The 27,802-nt window shown below is 37.3% G+C and overlaps 1 protein-coding gene across 4 annotated transcripts in view; it reads left to right on the forward strand.

The window, feature by feature from the left end:
* The first annotated feature begins 17,656 nt into the window (after positions 1-17,656).
* The window catches only part of CATSPERB (cation channel sperm associated auxiliary subunit beta), a 119,111-nt gene continuing 108,965 nt past the window's right edge, over positions 17,657-27,802 (forward strand). For 3 of the 4 annotated variants that reach the window (XR_012133716.1, XM_073241967.1, XM_073241965.1), the window contains exon 1: positions 17,657-27,364. Coding sequence is in view for 3 of the 4 variants with exons in the window: in XM_073241967.1 (XP_073098068.1) it covers positions 27,286-27,364 (79 nt within the window). In the remaining variant the exon portion in view is untranslated. The remainder of the gene's footprint in view (positions 27,365-27,802) is intronic. The other variant, XM_073241966.1, reaches the window with a different exon arrangement.

The following is a 27,802-nucleotide window of genomic DNA, read 5'->3' on the forward strand; positions in this document are numbered from 1 at the left end:
GAGAAGTATTGACACAACTAAGATCCCAAATATCTTAGAGTTTACTTAAGCTTTTTTTCAGGTGAAGAGGTACTGAAAACATGATATTCTGGCTTTTTCTTTAATGCTTTAAGTGGAAATATAAAAAGAATCACATTCTTGACACACATAAGACATCGGTAATTTAAAAAAAAAGATGCTATGCAGAAACCACTTCTCTTTGTAGTTGCTTAGGTATTTCTTGACCATTACCCACTTACAACAAAGAAGGGAACAAAAATGATGCTGGGTGACCAAAGAATGTCATGGAAGGACTCACGTTGATTGCTGATAATTTGCACAGTACTAATCCCTAACAGTGTATTTATAAACTTTAAGATTAGTACAGTTAAGTAGCTACAGTCCATGTCAAAATATAATTTCACTATTCAGCTTTCATTTGGTTTTCAATAATTTTTTCAGCAGAACTCCTAGAAAAGGTATCACTGAAGTGTATCAGTTTCAGTTCTCATCAGACTTTAAAAGGAACCAGTGGGATTTTTTTTTTATTAAGGTATCATTGAAATACAATCTTATGAAGCTTTCACATGAGCAATGTTGTAGTTACTACATTCACCTATCTTATCAAGTCCCCTGCACTCCCCATTGCAGTCACTGTCCATCAGTGTAGTAAGATGCTCTAGAGTCACTACTTGTCTTCTCTGTGCTCTATGGAACCAGTGGGGTTTTGAACATATGTAACTGGTCTGAAAATAACCTTAACTGAACTTCTGTTTAAATACAGTTATATGAATTTCTCTGATACTAATGTACTGAAACTGTATGTCCCAGCAAATGTTTCCATTGTTTAATCAAATAATTGCTCACTTATGAAAACTTTTAGAAATTTGCAATAACGTTCAACTTTTTATATTGTGGTAGTAATGGGTATTTCAAAGATATACATTTCCTTCTGGTGTTAACGAGGGTATTTTAGAGAAGTACCAGAGAAAATACCTGTATCTACAATAGTTTTGAGAATGCTGTTTAGGGTTTTCCTGAGAAACAGAACCAATAAGAGATGATACATCTGTATCTATGTGTATTTCTTTTTTCAATTATATGGAATTGGCTCATGTGTTTATGGACGCTGAGAAATCCCACAATCTGCCATGCCTACTGGAGACCCGGGAAAGCTAGTATAACTCAGTTTAAATCTGAAGGCCAGAGAACCAAAGAAACCAGTGGTGTAAATCCTAGTCTGAGGGCAGAAGAAGATGAGATTATGTCCCAGCTGAGCAGTGAAGCAGGAAAAAAAGGGCAAATTCTTCCTTCCTCTGCCTTTTGTTCTATTTAGGCTCTCAGCAGATCAAAGGATGCCCACCCACATTCGGGAGAGCAATTTACTGAGTCCACTGATGAAAATGCTAATCTTGTCCAGAAACACTGTTACAGACACACCAAGAAACAACATGTAATCTAGGCACACTGGCTGATCAGGCTGACACATAAAATTAGCTACGACAGACACCTGGTGTTCTCTTGATGCATCAGCTGTAATTCTTGTTCAACAAATAAATTTCAAATGCTTGAAGTTTGGGCTGAAACACTGAGTTGAGCAAAGAATTATGGAAAGTAGGTGCATATGAAGCACCACGTCCATTTTGAGATACAGATTTAAGATTTAAAAAGACTTTAGAAGAGTTAATGTTCCTTCAGCTTCTCACCACAACCTTACTTTTTAACCCGTATCCATCTTCCATTAAGTTAGTCCTTTCTAGTGAATTCTGAATCTTGTCTCTCTACTTTGTCAGGGATCTCATTCCATTTGTTGTGCCTATTGTCTCATTCCCTGAGGCTCTCCTTTGCTACTGTATTCTTCCTATCCTTGGTGCATGCATGACTGTCTCAAACAGGATGGTGATGTGTCCAATGGGAAGAGCCCAACAGACATAATTTTGGGGTTTTCTGTATTGATGAAGAAACCTATGGAAACATGATACAAAGCACGAAAATGCAGCATGCTCCTGGTGTATGTACGTCTTCCCAGGTCCCTGGGGTTCCCCCTGAGGCGTGCTCCTATGAATGAGTCTGCTTGTGCCCGATGAAGAATCCCAGCAGCTGTTTTCATCCTCACCAGTGTTTATTCTTTCCTCCCTTTACTTCTTCCCTTGGGCTATTCATTCCTAAACATAGCCCTCATTTCTGCTTGGTCTGCAGGTGTTATTAACTGATAGGAAAGAGTCGCAACAAATTGCTGAGTAATTACTAAGAATTTAAGTGTAATTATCTCAATGAATGGGATAATTAATTTCTCAGCATAGCATCCATTAGGTCACCTATGTTTCAGACCTCTCTGCAGTCTATTTCCTTCTTTCACAAGATTTCTAGATAGACCTCTCAACCCATTCTAGATTTTGTTTTATTTGGTCTCCTCTTTATAATTTCTGAATTGTTTTCTTCTTAGCCTACTCTTTTCAGTCTTCCATCCCACCACTCATCTGGACCTCATGCTGAAGCCTTAAATGATTTTCAGCTGTTTTTTTCTTTATTATTCATCAACTTTCTTAGCAATAGATCTCTCCCATCTTCTTGAAACCACGTTTTCCTTTACCTTTCACATCATTATACTGAGCAGTGTTTGTAACATAATGCTAAATTTTGAAGATTGCTGAGATACCAGATTTTACCTTACTGTTGCATGTGTCATTACCAAGCACAAAAATTGTATTAATTTATTTAAAACATTTGTTTTTTGCAGGGAACCAGTTAAGTTTGATTCCTGTATAAAATAGGAAGGATATGTAGATTGTGTCCAGCTTCGAAAATTCCCTCTAAGATATAAATAACCTATTTGAGTTATTTACCAGCCTTAAAAGGATTCATAAGACTTCTATAGAAAGAAGACTAGTAGAAGATTGCCTAAATGACAGCTCCAATCCTGAAAGGATAGAATGAGAACTTTGGAGACCTTTCTGATAGAATTTAAGAAAGGGACTCAGAGAAGAGGCTGTAAGAGAAGCAAGCCTAACCCCATACATATCAGGACTTGTCCTCACAGATAGTAAGTCTGGAGATAAGGAAGATGGGGAGGACGGCTGAGTAATGTTCTCTTACTCATAATGAAAAAGGAACTCGGAAGAAGAGCGGATTGACAGCCAGAAAGAAGAGTGGCCAAAGGAGGAAGGAAAGCATATGGAGAATACTAACGGGTGGAGGAGTGGGAAGGTAAGGTAAGGACGTGGTTGTATAGTGAATGCTCAGTGACGTGCCTGGAGGCTTCTCAATAATGTGTACTTTTCCTTTTTACATAAGACATTCTTGTCATAGTTCATATTTCCTTCAGAGTGATGTATATAAAATTCTTACTATTTTGTTCCTCCTCATCCTTTCCTCCATCCTTCCTTTCTCCCTGCTGTTTACCAACATTCATGCTCAGTTTTTGTTTTTTTTAATAGAAAATTCTGAAAACTAATTTGGTTGATGATGATAAAATCATTGACTCTTATGTCTATAAAAGTATGTATCTTCAACATCTTCTAGTGAAAATACCCGTCTACCAGGAACATTCGGGTATTCATTCAACCAATAACTATTGGGTAGCTACCTTGCGCCAGTCTATTTGGGTGCTGGGAATACACCTGATGTGGACAAAAACTCTGCCCTCATAGAGCTTTTATTATAGTGTATCAGAACACACAAAATATTTCTAAATAACACTTGATGGATTTCATGTAATGAATGAGCAAAAAGAAGATCAGAAAATCTGTTCCTGGTCTTTCCATTGAATTGTCATGGTTTAATTTCCTTCTATCTTAGTTTATTTCAAATACTCATGCTCATAATATATTGATGAGTTATCTATAATTTTTTTAAGGTACACATAGAAATATTTTCCTTGAGCTACTCTTAGCTAAAAGCAGAGCATGCATATAGAATCAAGTGACCATTTGAAAAGAGCCACCTCAGTTTTTAACCTAGGGAAGTTTTGTGATGATTTTAAGAACAACTGACTTGCAAATCAATTTTTATCTGGGATGCTTGTATGTTTGGGTTTTTCTGGCTCTATGTTTGGGTTTTTCTGGCTCCAAAAGATAGTAGAGATGAGGATAGAATTTAAGAAAGAGACTCAGAGAAGAGGCTGTACGAGAAGCAAGCCTAACCCATATACATCAGGACTTGTCCTCACAGATAGTAAGTCTGGAGATAAGGAAGATGGGGAGGATGGCTGATTTCTAAGTATGATTTTGTTTTTCTTGACTTTAACACAAAAGACAATGGACATCTTTGTATTGTAGATTATTTTTAGAGTATCTGGGAAAGTCAAAGAGAAAATGCGTTCAATTTTCTGCATTTATTTTCTCCATATTTGTGTCTGTATTCTCAGTGTAGTCATATATGTTAATCCTTTCGTATCTTTTAAGGCTGAGAGAAAAAGAAAAAAAGGTGAAAGGTATAACACTTCCTTAAAACGTTAAAACTACATTGTTTATTAACTAAGTGCAGTTTCTTCTCTGGGGCAGTGTAGAAGTACATGAGTCTTTTATAAAAGTATTTCATTTCTTTTTTTCTTAAAGATCTTTTCAATTTTTTGAAGCATATGGGCAAGGCAGAGAGAAGGGCAGGCCAAAGATGGTGAGCTTTCAGAAGTGGTGGCACCAGAAATGGTGACATCAAGGTTCAAGAAAGTCACATTAAGTGGTAGGATTTGGCTCTGTGTGTGTGTGTGTGTATATGTGTGTGTGTGTGTGCATGCAACACATGTGTCCTGTGTAGAATTAAAAAAATGACATCTGTTTTCTTGAAAGTGAGGGAAGTAAACGAATCCAACAGGGTTGGAAGAGGGATGGAAACATTATGACAGATTTGATCACAGTCAAGTTTGTTTCTTTTCCCAGTCCAGAAAAAACTAAACTTGAGTAATAATAAAGGGGAAAAGTTTTCCCTTTCCTAGTCCAGAAGAAAGTAAGTTGCAGAAACAACAAAACAGGAAAATGTTTGGAATGATATCTTTATTTTTTTGGCTTAGAGTGTACGTTCCAATGGGCAGAAATTGTTCACTGTGTATAGCATTCCATCTTTGCTCTGTAGATAGATAATAAATAATAGATGCCCTAGGGGTTTCTATTTGTGGTTCTTTCTTGGAAACTGAGATTTAAAAACATTTTTTTCCTAATGATATAACCTGAGTCATAATGGCAGTTATTGCCAATTAATGGCAATAATTTGCACCCAGGGTGTGAATCTTAAAAAAAAAGCCCTCTAGGTGATTTTCTTATACCCCTTATAGAATTATCAAAGTAGGTGGACCATAGTAAAATTCATACACATACCTAGGCTGTGTAGTTTCATGGGAGATTTTTTTCACTTATTTTTTTATTGTTGTAAAAAAGACATAACATTTACCATCTTAACCATTTTTAAATATATGGTTCAGTAATATTAAATATATTCATAATATTCTGCAGCCATCACTACTATCCATTTCCATAACTTCCCATTTAAAAATAAATTCTATACTCATTAAAAACAAATGCCAAATTCTATACCCATTAAAGAATAACTCCCCATTCCTCCCTCCCTCCAGCCCCTGGCTACCACCTCTTTATTTTCTGTGTCTGTGACTGACTACTCTAGGTCCCTCATTATGCGGTATCATAAGATATTTGTCTTTTGTGACTGGCTTATTCACTTAGCATAGCTCCTCAAGTTCTAGGAACTAGCAAAGTTCCTCCATGTTGTATCCTGTGTCAGAATTGCCTACCATTTTAAGGCTGAATAATATCCCATTGCATGTATATACCACATTTTGCTTATCCATTCATCTGACAAGAGACGTTTGGGTTGCCTCCATATTTTAACTATCTTGAATAACGCTGCTACAACGTGAGTGTACAAATATCTCTTCAAGACCCTGCTTTTGGTCCTTTTGTTTATAAACTCAGAAGTGGGATTGCTGCATCACATAGTAATTCCATGTTGAAGTTTCTGAGAAACCGTCATGCTATTTTTCATAGCCACTGTACCATTTCCATCAACAGGGTGAGAGCAACAAGAATTCTAGTTTCTTTACATCCCTACCAATACTTGGTTACTTTCTGTTTTTTGATGACAGGCATTCTAATGGGTGTGGGACGGTATCTCAGGATAGGTTTGATTGACACTTCCCTGATGATTAATGATGTTGAACATCTTTTCATGGGTTTATTGGTCATTTGTATATCTTCTTTGGAGAATGCCTATTCAAATTCTTTGTCCTGTTTCGAATTGGGTTTTGTTGTAGCTACTCAGTTTTAGGAGTTCTGTATATGTTCTAGATATTAATCTTCTACCAGAGATTGATTTTCAAATATATTCTTCCATTCTGTGGGCTGCCTTTTTACTCTGTTCATATGGTCTTGATGTAGAAAATTTTTAATTTTCATGAAATTCTGTTTGTCTAATTTTACTCTAGTGCTTGTGCCTTTGGTGTCATTTCCAGGAAATTGCTGAATCCTAAGCAATGTGTTTTGATCTTCAGGAAGTTCACACATTAAAATGTAATTATCCTTTTGAATTTTTCAAGCACGTGTTCCTTATTCATATTATTGCATAGATATTTTTCATGTCCTAGGAGTCAGAAAAATAAACTAGGTACATCTCCTTCATTTTTAAAATTAGGTTGTTGGAAGGTGTTAATCTTTTGGTCTTCGGGCCATATTTGGGAAACATTGATTTAATCACTCAAATTATTCCTTTGTTAAGTAGAAATAACTCTTTTCAGGACCTTGTGTGATTGTTGCTGCTTGCTGTAAGACAGTAGATGAACTTGGTCATCGTTGGAGAAGGGAGGAGGGGATGAGTCGGAGAGATCAGGGCTGCTGAGGACAGCTTCACCTGAATGAAGTCTGAGTGCAGTGTCTGGGCTCGCAGTTTTACAAGGCTTGAATTTTCATTCTGTCGGACACTAATAAATTAGGGGAATTGGCTTAGCTAACAAAATTTTCCAAAGGCTGATGTACAAACTACAATACCAGTTTACTAATTTATAAAGGGAGGATAGTCCCTTCCAATGACAGAAATATTTATGTCTGCTTTCACAATCAACCTCTGTTTTGTGTCAAGGCACCTACAGAATTGAATTTTAGAAGCCAGATAATTTTTGGAGAGCATGAAATCAAAGCAAAGGGAAGTGGATTGTAGACAGAGGTATTATCCAGGCTCTGGTATTGCTGCTCCAACATCCTGCGTCAAGCAGGAGACGCTGAAGAGCCTGACTGTCCGATACCCATATTTAGTGTCTTTCTACTGGAGAGCACAGGACTCACACAGTGCATTCTGCCTGTTCACCTTTCCTTGTTGCTATTTTTTATTCTAATCATCTCCACCTGTTTACAGACTCTGTGACCAGGTAAGTTATCACTTAAGTGATGAGGTTTCAGCTTGCTAAGTTATAGCCATCTTTTAGAATGTCTCCCAGACATGCCCAGGTCATCTGAACTGCAGTTTTAGGAATTTCCACCACTCTTTGGTAATATATAAATATATGTCTGAAGTCTCTGAGTTTATAATTTTCTATCAATAGCATTTGAAGTATTTGAAACAGTTGATTATTCCCTCCTTTTAAAGATACTTTTCTTCATTTTTGGGAAGCTCTTTTCTTATTTTTTACTGCATTAGCTGGGATAGTTTTAAGCACTACACAATGTATGAAAGAAACTCTGCATTGCCATTGAAAGGGTAAGGAAATCAGGGCTTGTATTGCGCTTAGTTGAGAGGCTTCATAGCACAAGAAAAGTAAGGAGTTTATCGGTGCAAGATTCCTCTCTGGCTTGTTAAAGAACATCTCAGGTCATCCTCCTCACGTAAACCTGCGTCCCAAGAATATGTGAGCTTGGGGTTTGGATGACTGGAGTGCAGAGTTTCGGAACAGTGATCTGTTTTCCCAAGATAGAGGGAAATTGGTGTTATGAAACACCTGTCTCTCTGGGTGCCCCTCACACCCTCTAGCCAGATTTTCATTTTTATTGCAGGGTCGTTAGAAGTACACTTTTGATACTATCTGGCATCTTAGTTTACTTATCTGGAAGAGACAATGTTCTGTTATATGTCTACCTTAGGAAGTAACTGATGGAAAACAGCTTTTTCCTTCCAGGTATGGTGTACAGCTGTTTTGAAAGAAATGTAGTCTTATATTGGTGTGATATTTTAAGGATTTACTGAGATTCCTTATATAGTCACAGTATTTTCTGCAAGTTTCAGAAGTAGAGGTTTTTCACTATGAGAACATTAGTTCCTAATGTCACCTAGGTTTTAAGGAAAGAGATTCCTTTGCTCAGTTCTGTCTTTTTCCCTTTTGTGCAGTGGTGGTGCCGAAAGTTCCCTGGAAGCGGGGGATCATCTACATTATTAACTGACATGGGAGGGTGACCGTCACCACTTTGGCCTGTTACAGCCCCGTTGGCTACAGAAGTTACAAGTTCTTAGAGTTAAAGCTACTGAGGGATTTATTTAATCTGAGATTAACCTTTGTGTTTACTGTCTTCCAGTATGATCACAATTACATAAACCATCAATAATTTTTTGGAGAAGAGGAATGTTGTTACTATAATGTACCTAAAAAAACAGCTGGGAGTTTAATGGAAGAGGCTTTATCTCCTAAGATTCCAAATAATTTTATCATGAAGGTGGATGGAATAAAAATGAGAAACAAAGATGAAATTCTAGTTTCTAGGCATGGAGAAAAAATAAGATTAAAACATCACTTACCATCATAAAGTCCTCTGGTCATAAGTGTAATCATGTCCATTTGAAGAAGGTTAATGTCCATATCCAAAGAAAATTATAAGCACAAGAGAAATGGTTTATTTTATAGATAAGTAACTTAAAATCAATCCAGGCTGAATATAGCTTTGAGATCAACCGATGTATACTGAGTATCGATTATATGTGGGATTCAGGAAGCTATTTCTGTGGGCTTTTTTCTTTTTCTTTTTTGGTTTTATGATTAAATCTATGTGCCAGCCATTTAAAATTTTTCATTTTTCATTTATTCATCATATATTTATATATTCCCTCAAATGTATGTTTATAAAAAAATGGTGGGAAGAAGAGCTCAGTTGATTTTTGTAAAACAGAATGACCATTCATGGTTGGATCACTTCCAAACTGACTCTGACTCAAGTTGCATAATAATAGTTAATATTAACTAAGAGAGATGAATTACCTGCCAAAAGCCTCTTGAAAAAGTCTGTCCTGAGAAAAAGAGAAGTAATTTGATGATATGTATTTGATGATATATAAATCCATGTTCTCTGAGAATGCTTATTTCTCACTTTCTCAGGCAGGATACAGAATGAGAGGCAGATTCCGATAAAATCTCAGTACCTAGTACCGTCAGCTCAGTGCTGGGGTTCATGCGCGGGAGCCTCGTGGGCAGCCTTGCCTGCTGGGGCTTCGCTCACGTTGTTTCCCTCTGCCAGTGCTCTTTCTTCCCCACCTCACCTTCCCTACCTGAGTTTTATGTATTGTGAGTCTCACTTATAATCAGTTTCTCCAGGAAACCTTCTGTGTTAGGATTCTCTAGAGAAACAGAAACAGTAGGATATGGGTATTTATATATAAAATGAGGAATTGGCCAACATGATGACAGAGGCTGGGAAGTCCAAAATCTGCAGTGTGTGTTGACAGGCTCAAGACCCAGGAGAGCATGTTCAGTTCAAAGGCCAGAAGACAGAGACCCCGGAGAGCCAACCCCGCTGATGAAGCCTGAAATCGGTCTTCAAGAGAATTCCTTCTTGCCCAGGGAGGCTGGTCTTTCATTCTACTCAGGCCTGCAGCTGCTTAGATGAAACCCACCTACATTACAGAGGACAATCTGCTTTACCTGAAGTTCACCAACTTAAATATTTATCTCCTCCAAAAACACCTACCAAGTCAATACACAAAATTCACCTTCACACCTTCTTTCTTCTCATACTAGCCCAAGTTGGGGTTAGAGCCCGGGATGCCTGAGTCAATATTGTCAGTGCTATGCCACTTTTGCTTTGAAGAAACATTTGAAATTATTTATAAAATGAAGAAATGGTAACATTTTTGGTTTGCAGTTATACTGAATGTTCTAGATGTGATCTGATACTTGCAGCAAGATTATTATTCTTACTCTGTGGCTCAGCTGCTATACTTCTATTAATGTGGCCCAGGATTTCATTTCTTTTACCCCATTTTATCACTGTTTGAATTTGCAATTAAACCACCAGGACTTTTTCTCGACATGAACTATTGTTAGGCCAATTTCCTTCCTCCTCTTCCAATCCTCTTGTTCAGTAATTGATTCCTTTTAACATGAAGTGTAGATTTTCACATTATAATTCCTATTTTTAAATGTTAATAGTTATTTAGCCCATCTGATCTTATACCATAGAAACTTAAAGGCAAAATGAACATTTTATATCAAAAACTGGGGTCCAAAGTAAATGTTGCATAGATTTATCAGCTAATTAGTGACAAAGCTGAATCAAGGATTCATGTTTCCTGATGTCTACTGATCTTCGACTCAACAGACATCATTTACCTCTTCTATCCCTAAGTAATATGTTAAATTCTATATTTTGGCTCAAATCACTTTAGAATGTATAGTAACTTTATAGCATAAGTCACTTTCCATTTCAGTTGTAGAGGAGGAAATATTGAGATATCAAATATCATCCAGGTAATAGAACTATGTCAAAATTTATAATCATTTTCTTGTATCTTTGCCTTAGTTATTGATAAAATTCTTATGCAGCCAAGGTAGAGATGTTATTCTGTCTGCTACTAGAAGCTGTTTCTTTAATAAGTTTATTTTAGATAATGTTTGTTTAACCATTATTTACCCAATTAGAGATCTATGTAGTTCAATTGCATTCATTCCCTTCCCTTGTCTCTTCTCTTTGAGTAATGAAATGAAATTAATTTGAATATGACCAGACAGGAAACATCTCTTACTATGAGAATGTGCTTTGCCTTGGCCTTTTGTTGTTTCTAAAAGATTGACACATCAGAGTGTGAAGAAGTATAGGAAATCTTATTTTTAGGTTTATTAGTGTTGCTTAATTACACAAGCAGCAGTAAAATAGCCTTCATTTGAATCAGTAGCATCAGTTGCTATTCCCTTTCAAGAATAATAGCATTTTACTTATGTTGGAAAATTTGGAGTTGCATCCCAATAAATGTTGATTCCATTCTCTCTGATATACAGTCTCCCCATGAGATGAAAGGCATGCTAATATGGGTTAAAATATAATCACTGCTATTTAGTTTTTAAGATTTTGCATTTAGTAACTGTAAGTAGTTTGAATCACAGCTTAAAGTGTTTGCTTTGCTGCTGACTCAAATATGGGCAGTTGTATTATTATTGAGAGCAAATAATCAGCTTTGAGACCTTGGGTCTGCATTTGTAAAGTAAGTATTGGTTTGGCAATTGACAGCAGGTTGTCAGTGTCTTGTGGTGTTAGTTGTGGTAGATGGTATCTAGGCCCTTCTAATGAGAGGGTCTACCAAAGGTACCAGACAGAGGAGAACATTCCTCTCCTTGCCTGATTCCTGATGAATAAGACTTGGATGAAGTGCTGGCCACTCATCTCAGGGGCCAAGTGAAAACTTTGGGTTCCACCTCAATTGTCACCCTTCTTTTCATTTGACAGCAGCTAGTCTTTCAAAATTTTAAGCACCTTGGCAGACTTTCTGATACACATTTCAATACATCATTGTCGAAGAGGAGGGAGAATTCATTGTGTCAGACCTATTTCAAAAATTGTAAATTTGTTCTTCAATCACTTTCAAAGAATCAGAAATCCATGAATAAGTATTTTCATTTTAGCCTCCTATTGTGGTTACTGGATCAGAACACCTATCTGATAAGGAAACTGAGAAATCCTTTCTTCCTGGAATTTCCTGTTGGGAGTGTAGAGTTTTCTGAGTAATAGGTAACACTGGCTAGTTATGCAATATGTTGGATTTTACTGCCAGCTCATTGTTTATGAAGGGTGTGTGAAGTTTAGGCTCAGAGGAATGTGAAGTCAAAGTATGGTGTCATCTTACCACCTGTCACATGCATAACCCGGATTCATAAGCACATATGTTGTACATTGAAAACTTTTTATCAACTCAGATAAGCCAGCTATAAAATAGTTTCCTCTAACTCTTACCTGCATATGATTTGGGGAAACATTTTCTTTTTCACTCCAGGATAATGTTTAGAGGAGAAAACTAGGCCCCCAAAATTGTGTCCACTGGTTAATGGGCATGTGAGAGAGGTTTCTTCAGGGACTGCAGGGGAAAGTGATGTGTGCTCAAAGATATTTAAATCCCAATAATTTAATTATTGAGAGTTGAGAGTTGATTCTTCAGAATAATGTCCAACTTGTTAAGATTCAGGCCCTCACTCTCCTCTGTGTCTAGCCACTTGGGTGCTTGGTTCTGCCACGTAACGTTTCAAGATCTGGTTAGAATAAGCCCTTCCAAATTTTATGCAGGAAAGGGCCTACAGTCTGTGTTGGTTTTCAGGATGTATTTAGAGACCATGCCTCCTTCAATAACACATTGCCTCATTTAATAATTCTAACCATCAGGAATTCCTTAAGTTAATGTCTAACCTATCTCTGTAAGACAGGGTTTCCTAACCTCCGCACTCTTGACATTTTGGTCTGGATAATTCTTTGCTGGGGGTGAGGGTGGAGAAAAGACCTTAGTGATTATCCAGTTTTTGTTTTCTCCTTTTCCATACAACTATGATGTACTTAAGATCTCATGACTTTTAGTCACAGAGTTGATGGGTTTTCTGACTTTTCAGTTAGTTTCTTTTCCTGCCATACCGTATGCTTTCCTGGTCTGGGTTTAAGATGCTCTGACCCTCTACTTGTGGACTTGTCCACCTATATGGCTTCTCTTAGGGCATAGACAATCATTTAGGGATATACTCATACTGTATACATAAAGTCTGTAGTTCTTCTTAAGCATCTACTTGTATATATTGTTTGGGGTTGTTTTCCCAACAAGCAACCCTGTGATGAGGATTTGTGTAGAAGTGGCTTATTAGGAAGTGTTCTTAGGAAACACTGCAAGGACAGTTGGGAAGTGGACATAGAAGAGAGGAATTCAAACAAGGATACATAGCAGACAAGCGTCCAAGGAGGTAATTTTATCTGTCTTGCAGGAGAGACTCCAGAAACAATATAGGTCATTTCTCAGAATTATCCACATCAGATACAAGAGAACTGGAGTACTGCTCGTCGCTTTAAGGTGGAGGTTCTTCACCTGGACACTACTGATATTTGGGGGATAGTTCTTTGCCCTTTGTTGTGGGGGTCTGTTCTGCATATTGTAGGGTGGTCAGCAGCATCCCTGGCTTCTGCCTGCTAGATGCCAGTAACATCCCAATCTCCTCCTTTACCCAGTGGTGACAACCAAAAATACCTCTAGACATTTACCTCCTGGAGGCCAAAATTTCCCCAGTTAACAACCACTGGTTTAAGGGTTGCCCCTAGAGATGTGTGAATTCCCAGGAACTTCAGGCTGTCAGGCAAAGTGGTCTTTGGCAGCCTGAGAAGCCCTCAGACAGAGACCCAGGGGCTGGCTATGGGGAGTGGAAGCACAATAGCCAGTGTGCAGGAGAGGTTAATGAGTCCCAGTGGTCATGGGTACAGATGTGAACTGATTAAATTCTACTCCTCAGCGATGTGAGCAGTAGGAAGCAATCTGGTATGAAGGCCCACTTTTCCTCTAAGGGCTTGTACTGGATTGACTCAGCCAAATGTGACCCATCTCATAGTCAGCACCTCGGCAAAAGTACTCAGCCACCCACCGTTGCTACCACACACTTGAACTACTGCTCCAGTAGGGCTCACTTTAATCTCTGTGGAATTGGTTTCATCAGAAATTTGATTTGAGAGAGAGTTAATAACTTGGAACCATTCCTACAATACTAGTTTCTAGGTTTTGTTTTGCTTTATCATAGAAGATTATTGTGTTTGGCTGCATTTTTCTGATCTTGAACCTATATTCTTCCTGCCATCTCTCCTATCCATCCATTCACTTATTCAACAAGTGTTTGTTGAATGTTTAATCTATGCACAGCACTTTGCTAGATGCTAGGAAGACAAGAAATAAGTTTACTTCAAGGAGCAGGATTGTCTGAAAATGGCCATGAGTCCTTACTCTGGCTTTCCTGGATGATGATACGTGAACCCTCTTCACCCTCATAGGAGGGACTGTGTCCAATTCTATGGGACTGTTGACTGGTAGAAGTGATTGCAACTTTGCAGAGAAGCTGGCATTCCTAGACAACCCCAGTAAATAGCCTGTCTGGCTGTCAGAGTCAGACTGCCTGCCACCAAGAAGTTTGTGCATTTTTCTAATGTTAAGGTTCTAAAAAGGGAGAATAGCAAGGGTCTCATTGTCTCTCTACTAGAAGCAAAGCCCAGTAGTATGGTGGTTCCTGCAGGAAGGGGGAGGGATACCCATATCTTTTCTTGTTTCATTAGCTTTGGACTTTTACTTTAAAATTTTCTCTTTTCCCAATAAAGCCTTTAATTCATGCCATGTAATGTGGAATTTGTCTTCACATTGATGTAATAAGTGCTGTAAAGAAAAAAAGAGACTAAAGGGAGATGCTATATATTTTGGATTACTGGAGTGATCAAAAGGCCTATCTGAGAAAGTCACATTTAAGTTGAGATCTAAACATTGCTAAGGTAAATCTGTGAAGACCTAAGGGAAGAGCCTTCTCGACAAGGCAGAATATGGAAAATCCCTGGAGTGGAGAAGAGCTTGTTGTGTTTGAGGCATTGAAAGAATGCTAATTTGGGTGGCTGGAGCATAGTGATTGAGGGAGAGGAGACTGAAAGTGGCACGAAACAAAGAGAAGTACAAAATACAGTAGAAGCCAGGTTGTAAATGGCCTTGGTAGGAATTCTTATTTTACCCACAGTAAAATGGGATGTTACTGATTGAGATTTTTTAAAGGTAAGTGTTCTATGGAGAATGGTTTAGAATGGGAGCAGTGAAATCAGGAAAGTAATGTAGTATATTTTAAAGATGGTGGTAGCTTTGGGTAGGGTGACAGCATTTTAAATGGAAAGGAGTAGGGAAAGTTTAGATCAACAATCCACTGGATACGTCAGCCAACAGGATGGAGGGGTGAGAGAGAAACAGAATCAAGGATGACTCCCAGGTTTTTGACTTATGCTGCTGGGTGGATTCTGAGATAGGGGAACGCGGGGGAGGTTAAGAGTTGTTGTAGGGGGAGGAAGAATGAAGATTTCCATGTCTGTCATGTTAAATTTTAAATGTGAGCCATCCAAAGAGAAATTCAAGAGAGCAGCTGGATACATGTTAGAATTTCAGAGACAACACTGGGCTGGAAATGTCAGTTTTGGAGTCATTGGCATACATGTGGCGGATGAGGCTAAGAATCTGGATAGGTGTGCCAAGGGAGTGAGTCTAGACAGAGAGGAATTTAGGGGCAGAGCCCTGAGGTCCTCCAGAATGAAGAGGACAGAGAGATGAGAAGGAACCAGGAGAAGATATTCAGGTGATAGGTTACCTCCAGTGCATTTGGCTCATGTAAAAAATAATTAAAGTGTGGGGTTGGGAAGAGAAAGAAATATTATGACTTGTTTTTTCTATTCACGCTTGGAACCATCAGGGAAGTTAGACACAAATATCATGAATACATCCTTGGGCAATAGATTTGTATGGTTATATAGGGTCATTCAAATGATAACAGAAAGCGGTTCTATTAGTTTTTCAAGATTTTTGTAGAAATGAAAACATAACATTTGAGAATTCTAGGAAGCCTTTCCTATGCCAGTAAGTCTGATTGTATGCTTCTCCTATGTACTCTCATTGCACACATCCTTATCACCACCCTAATGCATGAGATCATATGATGGGAAGGACCATCAGTTCACATGCTGTTCCCTCTGCCGTCCACTCCACTCCCTAAGTACACAACTCCTCACATGAAAGCCTCCTCTCATCTTACGGTTTAGACGTCATCACATAGAGGCATTTCCTCAATTGTTAAGTATCCCTTATTCTCTGTCATTGCATAATACTACTCAAGATCTCTTCTTAATTTAATCATGTTGATTTTTGCCCTTGTTCCTCACTGGATTATAAATTCCATAAATGCAAGGATATGTCAGTATTTTATTCTGGTCTGCACATAGTCAATAAATATTTTTTGGATGAATTAAATAAAGTGATTATGAAAAGATTTTGAAAATATGAGCTTGACATGAGTTCTTTATTCTCTATATATGCAATTATCATTATCATATGTAATTTCTTTTCATTATTACTTTCAGGGTCTGCATATGCAACAATGCTTGTCCCCCACCTCCAGCTTTTCTTAATTTCTGTTAATTTCTAAGATTTTATCCTACATCTCCCTAGTCTTCAACAGATGGCTTATACCTGCTCTTCACCACATATATTTCTGTGCTGCCTCCTCACCTTTTAAAACAGTCTTGGCCTTTAATAACCATACTCTTCCAGCCTCCGACTTGCCTAATTTCAACTTGCTGCTTAGTTTGGAATTGTTTGCCTACCTCCAATCTGTCCACTGTATTCCATCTCAGTGGCTCCACATTGGCTTCCAATTTTCAGGTACATTTGCTCTTGTTGGGAGCCCCCAGGCACTGTATTAATGCACTAGGGAGAGCCAAGCAATGACTGGTACTGGGATGAACAGCTGTGATTCGGCTGATAGGCCCCTGCTGTCCCACAGATAACCTGCCCTGCTTTTCTTGGAGCCATAATACTTTGGCACCAAGAGTAGGATTTGCCCTGGAACTTCTCCACTCTGTGGGTGTCTGCCTGGAGTTTTCACTTTTCAGAGGTCCTTTCAACTGTGATTTTTTCCAATAGGATATTTGCTTGAATTATATCTCTGACTCTACTCACTACAATCTTAGGTACTTAAAAAGTCTTAAAACATTCTCCCTTAGTTATGGTTTTTATTTTTTATTGCAATTGTCTGATTCAATTTTTAGAGTTTCCACCTGTGGTAGACATTGTCACGTGTGCTGTGTTGCCCAGCATTCCCTGTTCCTATGTTTGGGACATCTTTACATAAGATTATGTAAGATATGAAATGGAACCCCAAATGCCACAGAGTTGGTATCTCAGCCTTTTTGCAGCTTGGGCCCAGGCATATGACCTAACTTTGAACAGTCAGGTATACCCACATGGACTTTGAATCTGAAGCTTGTGATGATAAGCAGGCACAGTGGAGAACCTAAGCAACATCCGGTTTCCAGAGGCAGGATCCAGTGCTCAGTTCCAGTTGGAGGTTCTGTGGTAAACAGTAGGTGGTCAGTGGTTTTAGTTGTAGTAGCAAAAATGTGCACTTGGACTTTTCGGTGGCATTACATTTGGCTGTGATCTTGACTTCTGTGAGCCTTACAGCAGTTCCGTAGGTCAGATAATATCCTTTCAGTTGATTCCTATTTAGAAATCAGCCAGAGTTAGTTGCATCTAAGAAAATAACTTTTTTCTTTACTTATTTCCACTTATATCATCATTCCTTCCTGTATATCTAATCATCTTTCTGGGATCCTTTTCTTTCTTGAAGTGCATACTTTAGAAGTTCCCTCGTATGGAACTCTTGATCGTAAATGTTTTCTGACTTTAAATGTCAGAAATTTAATAAATGACTTTATTTCACTCACATTATTGAAAGTTAGTTTTACTGGGTACACAATTACAAGCTGACAATATTTTTCTCAACACCTTGAAGGTATATTTCTTTGCCTCCTGGTCCTAATTATCTTTAAAGAAAAGTCAATTGTCTTTCTGATTACTTCTTTGTAGGTAATCAGTCCTTTTTTTTCCATCTGCTTTTAAGTTCTTTTTAGGAGATGAAGATCAAACTAATTAGGAAGCTCTGGAAATCACTATAGATATATTGCTCAGTAATTTTCCTATAGCCATCTTGTTTTAGTCTGTTAACCCCAGGAACCAAAGAATCCTTCCCCACCTGTAACACTTGTTCAGTTTTTCTTTAACTATGATTCTTTCTATCAGTCCTTCATCCTGATAAGTTTTTATTTGATTTTTCAAAGTTTACTGTCATATGCATTTGTGTCTATTCAGAAATCTTATACTACTGCCACCATACTACATTGCTGCTGACTCTCCATCAAAACCTCCTTCCCCTCTGAAAGTCTAGATTCAAAGTCAGTAGTCTAGAGTGTAACGAACTGAGATGAAATGAGCCTATTCAAATTGAATGATGTTAACAGACTAGTAACTATAGAATCTAACAAACGTTAAGTTGCAGAAGACAAACAGATGAATCATGCTTAATGAAGAAGCACTATAAGTACTCCTGTTGAAGTTAGCAATGAGTTAAGGATGCATTCATCATAATTATCTTAGTTCTGTAGGTACTGGCCATTGCAATTAGACTGAAGTAGAAATAAACAAACAATAAAAATTTAAAAAAGAGAGAAACCCAATATTTGCAGAGCCTAGGTATCTGAACAGCGGTAAGTGGTAGGATAATTCACTCAGCTCACTGAGACAAAAAGCACAGAAATAGAGCTTCATATATTCAAACAACCACCACTTAGAAGTAATGAAGAAAAATGTTATACTATTGTGTAGGTTTGGAAAAGACAGAAAGGAATAGCCAGTGTGAAACATGCAAATCTATGAAGAAAACACTCAACAAGACTTCAAGGAATGTAAAGAAATTTCCATATTTAGATAGGAAAATTCAACATCATAGTATCAATTCTCTTTAATCTGACTGACCCCAAGAGGAAATTTTTGGTTTTTTTGTTTGGAACTGGACAAACTGACTCTGAAAATCTGTGGACAAAGAAGTAACAATTACCAGGAAAATTTTGAAAAGGGAAATTAATGAAAGAGTATTCACTCTACTAAATATAAAAGTATATTCTGCAATAGTGAAAAGAATAATATGAAGGAATCAACGATTCAAAGGAACAGATTAGAAAAACCCAGAAATAGACCCAAATATATATAGCAATTAAATGAAAGTCTTATTCAAAACAATGGAGAAAAAAAGGATTATTCAGTAAATGGTGTTGGGACAACTGAGTAGCCATCTGAAAAAAAAGGTTGGATATTTACTTCACAGATTATATCCAGATTTGCAGATAAAGAAGTCACATTAAAAAAACCCATGAATTACCAGAAGATAAATGAGGAAATCATTTAACTACAAAAGTTGTATCACCATAGAAAAGTCAAAAGACAAAGGACAGATGGAATTTTTTGTAAGTCATGACAAAGGGCCAGTTCCTTTAACATCAAAAAATGCTTACAAATCAATAAGAAAAAGATCAGCAGTCCAGAAAAATGAGCAAAATCTAGGATAGTTTAGGACAGTTCAGATAAAAGGCATTATATAACATGAGAAATGTTGATGCAATAACAGTATGGTATTTTCTACAACATAATAGCACTTGATTGGTGAGGGTGTGGAGGAACTCACACAGGCATGCTGATAGTGAAATGTGTACATTTCTACAACAGCAGTGATGAGCAATTGAATAACAGCAAAATTTAGAGGCACTTTTCCTTTAACCCAGCAACTTCATTCCCAGAAATTTATTTTATATTTACACGTGTGAAATGACTTGTGGATGGGAATTTTCTTTATAATAGAAAAAGATCAGGAACAACTGAAATGTCTGTGAATGGCTGGTTATATAAAATATGGTACATCCACACAATGTTGTAAGAGGCAGCCACTAAAAAAGAATGGGACAAGTATAAGGAAGGAGCTCCAGGATGTATTATTGTTAGGTTCAAAAGTATGGAGCATAACAAGGTACATAGTATGCTACTTTAAGTAAGGGAAAGCAGGTGTCGATATGTATACACAAATAAGCACTCACACTCATATACCCTGTGAGCTAAGAAGTATGATTACCCATTTTTTTCAGATATGGAAACAGAATTAGAAGGGATGGGTAATTTTCAAAGTAACACAGTTAACAAGGACCCCAGGAATAAGAATCCAGAAAATCTAATGCAGAGTCCCTAGTTTTTACTAATCTAGTTAGTCTCCATTGGGGAGGAAAACATATTTTTTTACAAGCTGCCTAAATGTTCACTTTCTCTTACTTGGAAATATACAAATGTGGTAGTAGATAAAGTAGTACCGGAGGAATAATGAAAAGCAATAGTTTCAGGCTTCAATCAGATCTTGCTTTTGTCTCCCTCTTCAGAGGCATCCTCTTTTTATAGCTTCTGTGTTCTTCCAGTGCTGATTGTATAACTTTATAAAATATGCTGATTCCTCTTTTTTCTTGATTTGCCAACCTAAGGTCTGTCATAAGTTCAATTTAAATGTTGGAAACCAGTAAATAGTTTTTACATTATATGACTGTATCAGAGTTCAACCAGAGAGGCGGAACCATTAGGAGATTATATCTACCTACATCTATCTGTCTCTTTCTATATATATCTATCTACCTACCTACCTACCTATCATCTATATCATCTATCACCTATATAGCTAGCTAGCTATTTGTGTATGTCTGCGCATACCTATGTATATCAGACAGAGAGAGAGACATGGATATATGTATGTACATACATACACTAGTTTGTTGATTATAAAGATGAGAATAATGTGCCTTTAGTAACTTCAAGTTTTCCATCTTTTCAATCATACTTTATACTTCATGGGGTTTCTTTCTTACTTTTTTTTTCCAGCAGGGACCTTTTGTCACCGTGTTCCAGTGTGGACTGCTCACTCCCTAGGCTTGCTCCCCACTTGTCATCTCAGGACTCCCCTTTCACTCTTCTCCTGGATTGACTCCAATTCTTTCTGGATCCCATTTCTTCTGTTTTGCTCAAGTACATCCTCAAGAAACTTCCTAAGAATGATGCATGGGATATAAGTCTATGAGTCCTAATTGTATCAGTAGATACTGCAGTACAAAATAAACTCATAACTTACCAAAAGGGAGTTTAATGGGGTGCTTACAGACTCAAGCAATGGCTGATGAACCAGGCTTAGAAAAGATAAAGACTGGTCAGCTTCAGAGGAGATTACAGCAAAAGTGCTCATCAATCTAATTTGAAACCTACCTCAAGAAAAGACCTATTGTCAGTCTTTTTGTTGCTCTGCTCATGATTCTCAAGCCAGGAAAGGAGAACCTGATTGTCCTGGCTTGAGTCATGTATTCGCCATTTGGCTATGGAAAGGCAGAGAATCTTGATGAGGAGTCTCACCAGACTACAGGGAGAAGGTAAGTCCCCCAAAGTAGAAGACTACTATTATCAAGGAATAGTGGAATAGATACTAAGCAAAATAGAACATATATCATTATACTTCACCTGAGTAAAAATGTCTATTCTGCTCTCGTACTTTCTTGTGTGATTTATTATAGAATTATGGGTTGAAAATCATTAATTTTTCGTATAGGTCTTTGAAGGCATTGCTCAATTTCTTCTGTCATCCAATATTGCTGATAGTACTTATGCCAGTCTGACTCTTGTCTCTTTCATGGGAATTTCTCCTGGAAATTTTAAAGAATCTTTATCTTCACCCTGAAATTTCATGAGGTGTGAGCAGATATGAGCCTCTTTTCATTTTTTGTTGACTTTCTGAGGATCCTTTCAGTCTGTATATTTGCTTCTTCGTTTTGCTCTGAGGAGATGTTGGATTTTCTTTGCTCATTGTCTGTATTTGTTACTTACTCTCTAATGCTCTTAGCATTTTCATAATTTCATTTTGTTCTCTTGATACTTTTCATTCCTTTTCTTCATGATCCTTTTTTGAATATATTTGTATTCAAAACTATTTTCCTTTGGGCATCTTGACATTTATCTTTATTTCTGAGATTCTTTCTTTTTTTTTTTTCAGTTCCTGAGTTCTGTCAACTCTCATTTTGCACCTACCTGCTTTTCCTCTGTTTCTAATCCTGAGCTATTTTGAACTAATTATTCAAGGTGATTTTTGTTTTAATGTGCAAATTCTTGTTTTAACGTTTTAATTCAGGTTAGAGTGTTGTGTTACCATTTTTCATGCTTCATAGTTTTTTTTTGTCTCTTGTTTTTGGCAGGGAAAATATTTTCATCTGCTGAAATGTTTCAATTCTCATTTTCTTTTCTAATAGCTTCGTATGATGTTGTCTGACATTTGTGTTCATTTTGAAATGTCATATTTTGTTTTGGACAATCCTGCAGGTAGGAGGAAAGATTTGAGGTTTCTTAATTCAAAAGCATCCTCTTCTGTTGCATTGGTGAAGTTCAGTATTTTCAGTAGTAAAAAAGAAAATTAAAAAAAAGAAAATGAAAAAAAAATAAAGGTAACCTGAAAGAAAGAAAAATCCCAAATAAACAAACAAACAATAAATAAATACTATGTCCAGAGAACTTACAAGAGAAAAAACAGCCACCAAGCATATTTTAAGTGTTTGGTTGTGATAGTACTAAAATAAGTAAAACAGTGTAATAGTTTTTTGTCTATCAAATTATTATAGAGTTCATCTAATTCTCCATGCTGCATTTTCTGGAAAGCAATTTACCAACATGTACCAAGAGCCTTAAACATATTCGTATCCTAAGAAACTATTTTAAAATGCAGGACAAGATTTTTGTTCAGGATTATTCATTACTACATTATTCATAACAGGAAAGCACAGGAAAGGGCTGAGTGTCTTATGTTTAAATAAATAGTGTGTAGTTATTTTACATATGTAATTGTGAAAAATTTTAAAGAATACTTGAATTGTCTGAGAAAATAGTTAGAGTACAAAAACTTAAAGCTATATACAGAAGGATCCTACATGAAATGTATAAAGGTGTAGGCAACAGATTGAATAAATATGTTAAAATGTTAACAGTGTTTATATCTGATCATTGGTTTATGGGTAATGAGTTTTTCTGTTTATTTCTTATATATACTTGAATTTTTTCAAGTTTGGCATAATGAGAAATTTTAAGTCAGAAACAAATTACAAGGAAAGTCAAAGTTGTCCTTTTTCCAGTCACCCCCTTCTCTTGTCCAAGCCTCCTAACTAGATGCCCAAGGCCTGCCTTGTTTTTCAAGAGGAGGAACGTCTTTCATTCCACTGCTGCGGATGAATGGCCTATGTGGGAGTGCTCTTGGTACTCGCTCCCATGAAAGTGTCATTCATCAGGAACCATGAGGGAGGCAGATGCTCACTCTTACAGGAGAAGAAAGCACTACTCAAGCTGCAGAAGCAGCATCAATGGGGACAAATGAGGAAGGGAAGATGCAAAGGTGTTACTGGGGGAAAAGAAGGTGAATGTCACCTACTTCATAATTTTCTTTAGGGCCATCAGTGTGCACCTTCCGCGTTGCTCAGACGTTTTTATTTTGTTCAGAATGGGAAAAAAGCTTATCAGAGTGTTGCTACAGAGACTGAAAACTGCAGCTTGCTTGCACACAAAAAATTGCCAGCTCCTCTTGTGGGAAATCAGCAACAAAGAGAGGGAGGCCCAGGTTTCTGGAAATTGAGTTTATTAGGAAGAATATTTTGTTGACTTCTGCACATCATTTCAGATTGAGGAGACCTTTCTTCATTAGGTCAAGCTCACCAGAAAAGGTAAGAGAAAAATATTTCTTATACAGGCTCCTGCAGGAATAGATTAAACCCAGATACCAGCTATCTTTCATGACATGAATGTGAAACAGGTTCCACATGGCCATTAGTAGAGAGACTTCTGAAGGAAAACATGAGTGTAAAACAGGTTTTAGTATCATCATTTAAAAAACATGTGTCTATGACCAATCACGAGTGGTTGGGTGCTTAGAAAGCCTGAAAGCTCAGTCTGGGCTCACTAGTCAAAGGCAGCCTGAGGGAGTAAAAAGAACCAGACAAAGGATGTTCACACAACAATGAATCTGGAGAAAAGGTTGCACATCATTTGGTCTTACTGATTCCCAGGCACACATAGTTCATTTTCTTTGTGCTTTGTGTAATTACTTATCTGTGTACCCTGTCAATAAGGTGGTCTCTGTTTTTTTAGGAGTCCCAGTTTTCCTTCAAGACACAGGTATGAAGCTCTCTTTGACAGATTGTCTTCTCTTAAACTTCAGGTCTGTAGTTGGCATTTCCTTTTAGCATTTATGTTTTCCCCCAAGCATTCAATAATCCCAGGATGATTGAAGTGTTTTATAGGAAGTCACATATGGGTTTCTGAACCTTCCTAGATGGGTGTAGTAAAGATGATAGGTTTGGAGAAACTCTACCTCTCATAGGTTTTTAAAGAAAATGACCTTTGGTACTCTGAAAGAGGCAGTTAAGCAGAAATTCCAACTGCCGGCCCTTTAGATTTTCTAAGCATGCTTCTGGACTTCCTAGCAGGTGATTGGCTGTTGCCAAAGTTAACTGAACTACTGAACCAGTAAACTGAAAACTCAACTCCTCATTTTCAATCTTCTTTCTCAGTCTACATGGAAGAAAGCTTAGGAAAACACAAAAAAGAAAATTGCAACTAGTTGGACATCCTGTTAGGAGGGAATTGCAGTAAGAAATATTAAAATAAGGGCCCTATTATAGTATGAATTTACAACATCATCACTATTTCATAGTGGAGTAACTCCAATGAGCCAGAAGCTGGAAGAGGCAGGTTCCTTCTTTGGGGCAATTCCCAATTTGGTGTTAGAGAAGAGGAAATGCCCAGATATGTGACTTACATTACGTAAAACTCTTAAGTGGGAATGACAACTGGGGGTACTTTGCTAACAGGAGGAGTAGGGAGTGGGAGAAGGATAAAGAAGTGGCTTTAATACATAGGATATGGGTCAGAGCTAGTTTTTATCAAGTGTTTATTCTGGGCAAAGTAGCTGTTAAAGGTTTTAAGGATATTCATATAATTCTCACAACCACCCTGTGAAGTGGCTATTATCCCTATTTTACTGAATAGAGGAAGTACCTTGCCAGAGATCAAACATTTTAGTGGGCAGAATGGATCTTAGGCCAAAGTCTATGCTTTTTCTCCAACATGAGATAATTGTTGAAAGAAGGTAGTACCAAACTGAGAACAGTTGTGATATAGAAGAATGAGTAGCAGACTAACAAATGCCTGCTGCAGAATTAGGATGTGTACATTGGCAGTTTGGGTGAGAGGTGAAATCTAATCATGTCCTTGATAGAGTCATGTTTTTAAATTTTTCTTCTGGGGCATCTTTGTATGCTTACTCATCTACTGAATTAGGAGACTTTGGTTCTAAGATCATGTCTGTCACTAGCTAGTAATGGACTTTGGACGTGTTACTTAATGTCCCTTATATCAGTTCTAAAGTACATACCGTCTCTAAATTAAAAAAAAAAAAGAACAAATAGAGGCTGAATTACTAGAATTAGGGGATGGGCAGCTAATAGCAAAGCCGTAGAGAGCCCAGAGATGGCTCCTTAACTGTCTCTCCCTTAAATTATGCTCTCTCAGGTTTCTTCTCCTTAAAGAAAACATTGAAAGCGTTTTAAAGTAGGTTTTTAGTTTTTTGGTCAAATATGGATACAACCAAATAGATACAACTACTCAAATGAAATTAGAGATCTTTTTATATTTATTTGAGAGAACTGAGTTGAAACAACTTTGAGGATAACTTAATAATAGCTCATCTAAACTGGAGCCCTGGAGCACACCACATTTCAGTTTTCCAGGGAGGAGCAAAACTGAGGAGTTCTGGTAATGGTGGTAGGTCATTTAGTGTGAATGTTAAGCCAAATAATACAAGATGTTCCTGGTAAGGGCACTATTTCCAAAGTTTCACGGTGATAAGTTATCTATTTAATGGTAAGTTCATTCTTACACAGAAAGTATAATTCAGCATAGCACCATGCTGATACAGTTTTGATGTACTCTGTTTCATCTTAGCCTTGTGAAAACAAGTTATTTTCTCAGATAACCAAAAAAAAAAATGCCCTCAAAGAAAAAAAAGCAGTTGTCCCTTAATCCACATGATAAATATGATGACTTTAAAAATCCAACAAATGTTTTAGCTTTTATTGTCAATTAAATGTATTGAACCAAGCAAATCAATTTTGAGGGAGGAAAAAAACATTAGTTAAATTGAATTTACTCAGCAGTTGTCAGAAACGACACAGGGTCTGGATTTTGCTCTACCTGCAGCTGGTAAGTCAGTCAGTTACTGTTTCTTGGATGCAGGCAAAAGACACAAGACTGCTAGGTCAGAGACAAAGGACTTTATCACTCACAGCAAAAATGGTAGCCAGAGAGTCAGCAAGATGCTCTTTCTCATTCCCCTGTCCTCCTACCCGCAAATCCCATGGGGAAGATATCCATCATGCAAGCTGCATTAGTTTATTAGGGCTACTGTGACAAAATGCCACAGGCTGGGTGGCTTAAAGAACAGAAATTTATTGACTCAGTTTTGGAAGCTTGAAGTCTAAAATCAAGGTGTTGGCTGGGTTGGATCCCTCTATGAGCTGAGAGGGGAGGATTTGTTATTGGTCTCTTTTCCTGGCTTGTAGGTAGATGGCCATCTTCTCCCTGCATCTTCACATCATCTCCTCTGTGTGTGTGTCTGTGTCTAAATTTCCTCTTCTTACAAGGATACCAGTCATTTTGGATCAGGGTCCACCCTAATGATCTTATCTTAACTTAATCACTTCTGTAAAGACCGTGTCTCCAAATAATATGATCACTTTCTGAGGTATATGGGGGTTAGGACTTCATCGTGAATTTTGGTGGAACACCATTCAGCTTCTACCAGATGCGTGGTTACACATCTAGTAGGGTGCGTTACAGTGGAGGAATACTTAGCTTGGGTGATGCATCATGGAAACAAGCCTGCTCTTGTTCAGAGGGGATATTACCTCATCCTTCAAGGTTGCTTGCTGAAAACACAATTCCGAGAAAAGACCTGGGTAAAGAGTGTCAGGGCCTTGCATTCTTGGCACATAGCCAGAACATGCAGGGATGTTTGGGACCCATGTGGATTGTCTGTCTCAAAGCAATACAGTTAAAATCTCAGATGAGGGAGCAACTGTGACAGCATCAGTCTTTACCAACTCGGGTACTGTTGTACACAGCTGTAGAATCCATCACACCTCTCCAATAGTCTTCTACACTGGAGGAAAGAGCCTCAGCCACAGGTCCTTAGTTTGCAATAATTATACTTATAAATATCTTTATAATACCAGTCAGGAAGTAAGTGTGCAGCTTAGTTAATTATTATGTTGTCTGCTTTTGTCAACATAATGGGAAATATATTTAACTTAGAGGAATAGATGATTTCTTTACTGTGTAGTTGTTTATAGAAAAAAGTACTCAAAAATATGTTCAGAGTAATTGAACGGAAATAACTCTTATTTCTTTCAATAGATGGACTTGCCACTTATATATGTTATAATTTTATTTTTGAACATATTTGATTTTTCACCAGGAAAAATATATTATAAAGGTAAGTTTCAGATTCTCTTACTCTCTATTTTCTTCTTAGGAGTCCCCCTTTATATTTCTTCCTCACTAACAGATAAAATTAGTTTCTTTTAGTACTTCTTTGCCTTATCTTTCCATTTTTCCTATGTATTATCTACAGTATTCTGGTCCAGAGATTTTGATAATATCATTGTGAATCTATTGTTATTAAATTGTATACATAGACTTTTCTTTGATGATGGTGTCTCAAAATTTATAAATCATGGACTATTTCAAGTTAAGGAGCATTTTCTATTTGCCAAATTTTAATTATTTGAATAGATCTTTTTGATTTTTCCTCTGTGAATGGTATGAACTATAAACAATTAAAATTGAAGAGAATTTTCTGAAAGTAATAGATGGATTAAATTAATCAGTAGGACATTTATTGTGGAAAAATTTTGTAAAAGGAACAAGACTA

The sequence above is a fragment of the Manis javanica genome, chromosome 8, assembly GCF_040802235.1.
Source record: "Manis javanica isolate MJ-LG chromosome 8, MJ_LKY, whole genome shotgun sequence".
Lineage (NCBI taxonomy): Eukaryota > Metazoa > Chordata > Mammalia > Pholidota > Manidae > Manis > Manis javanica.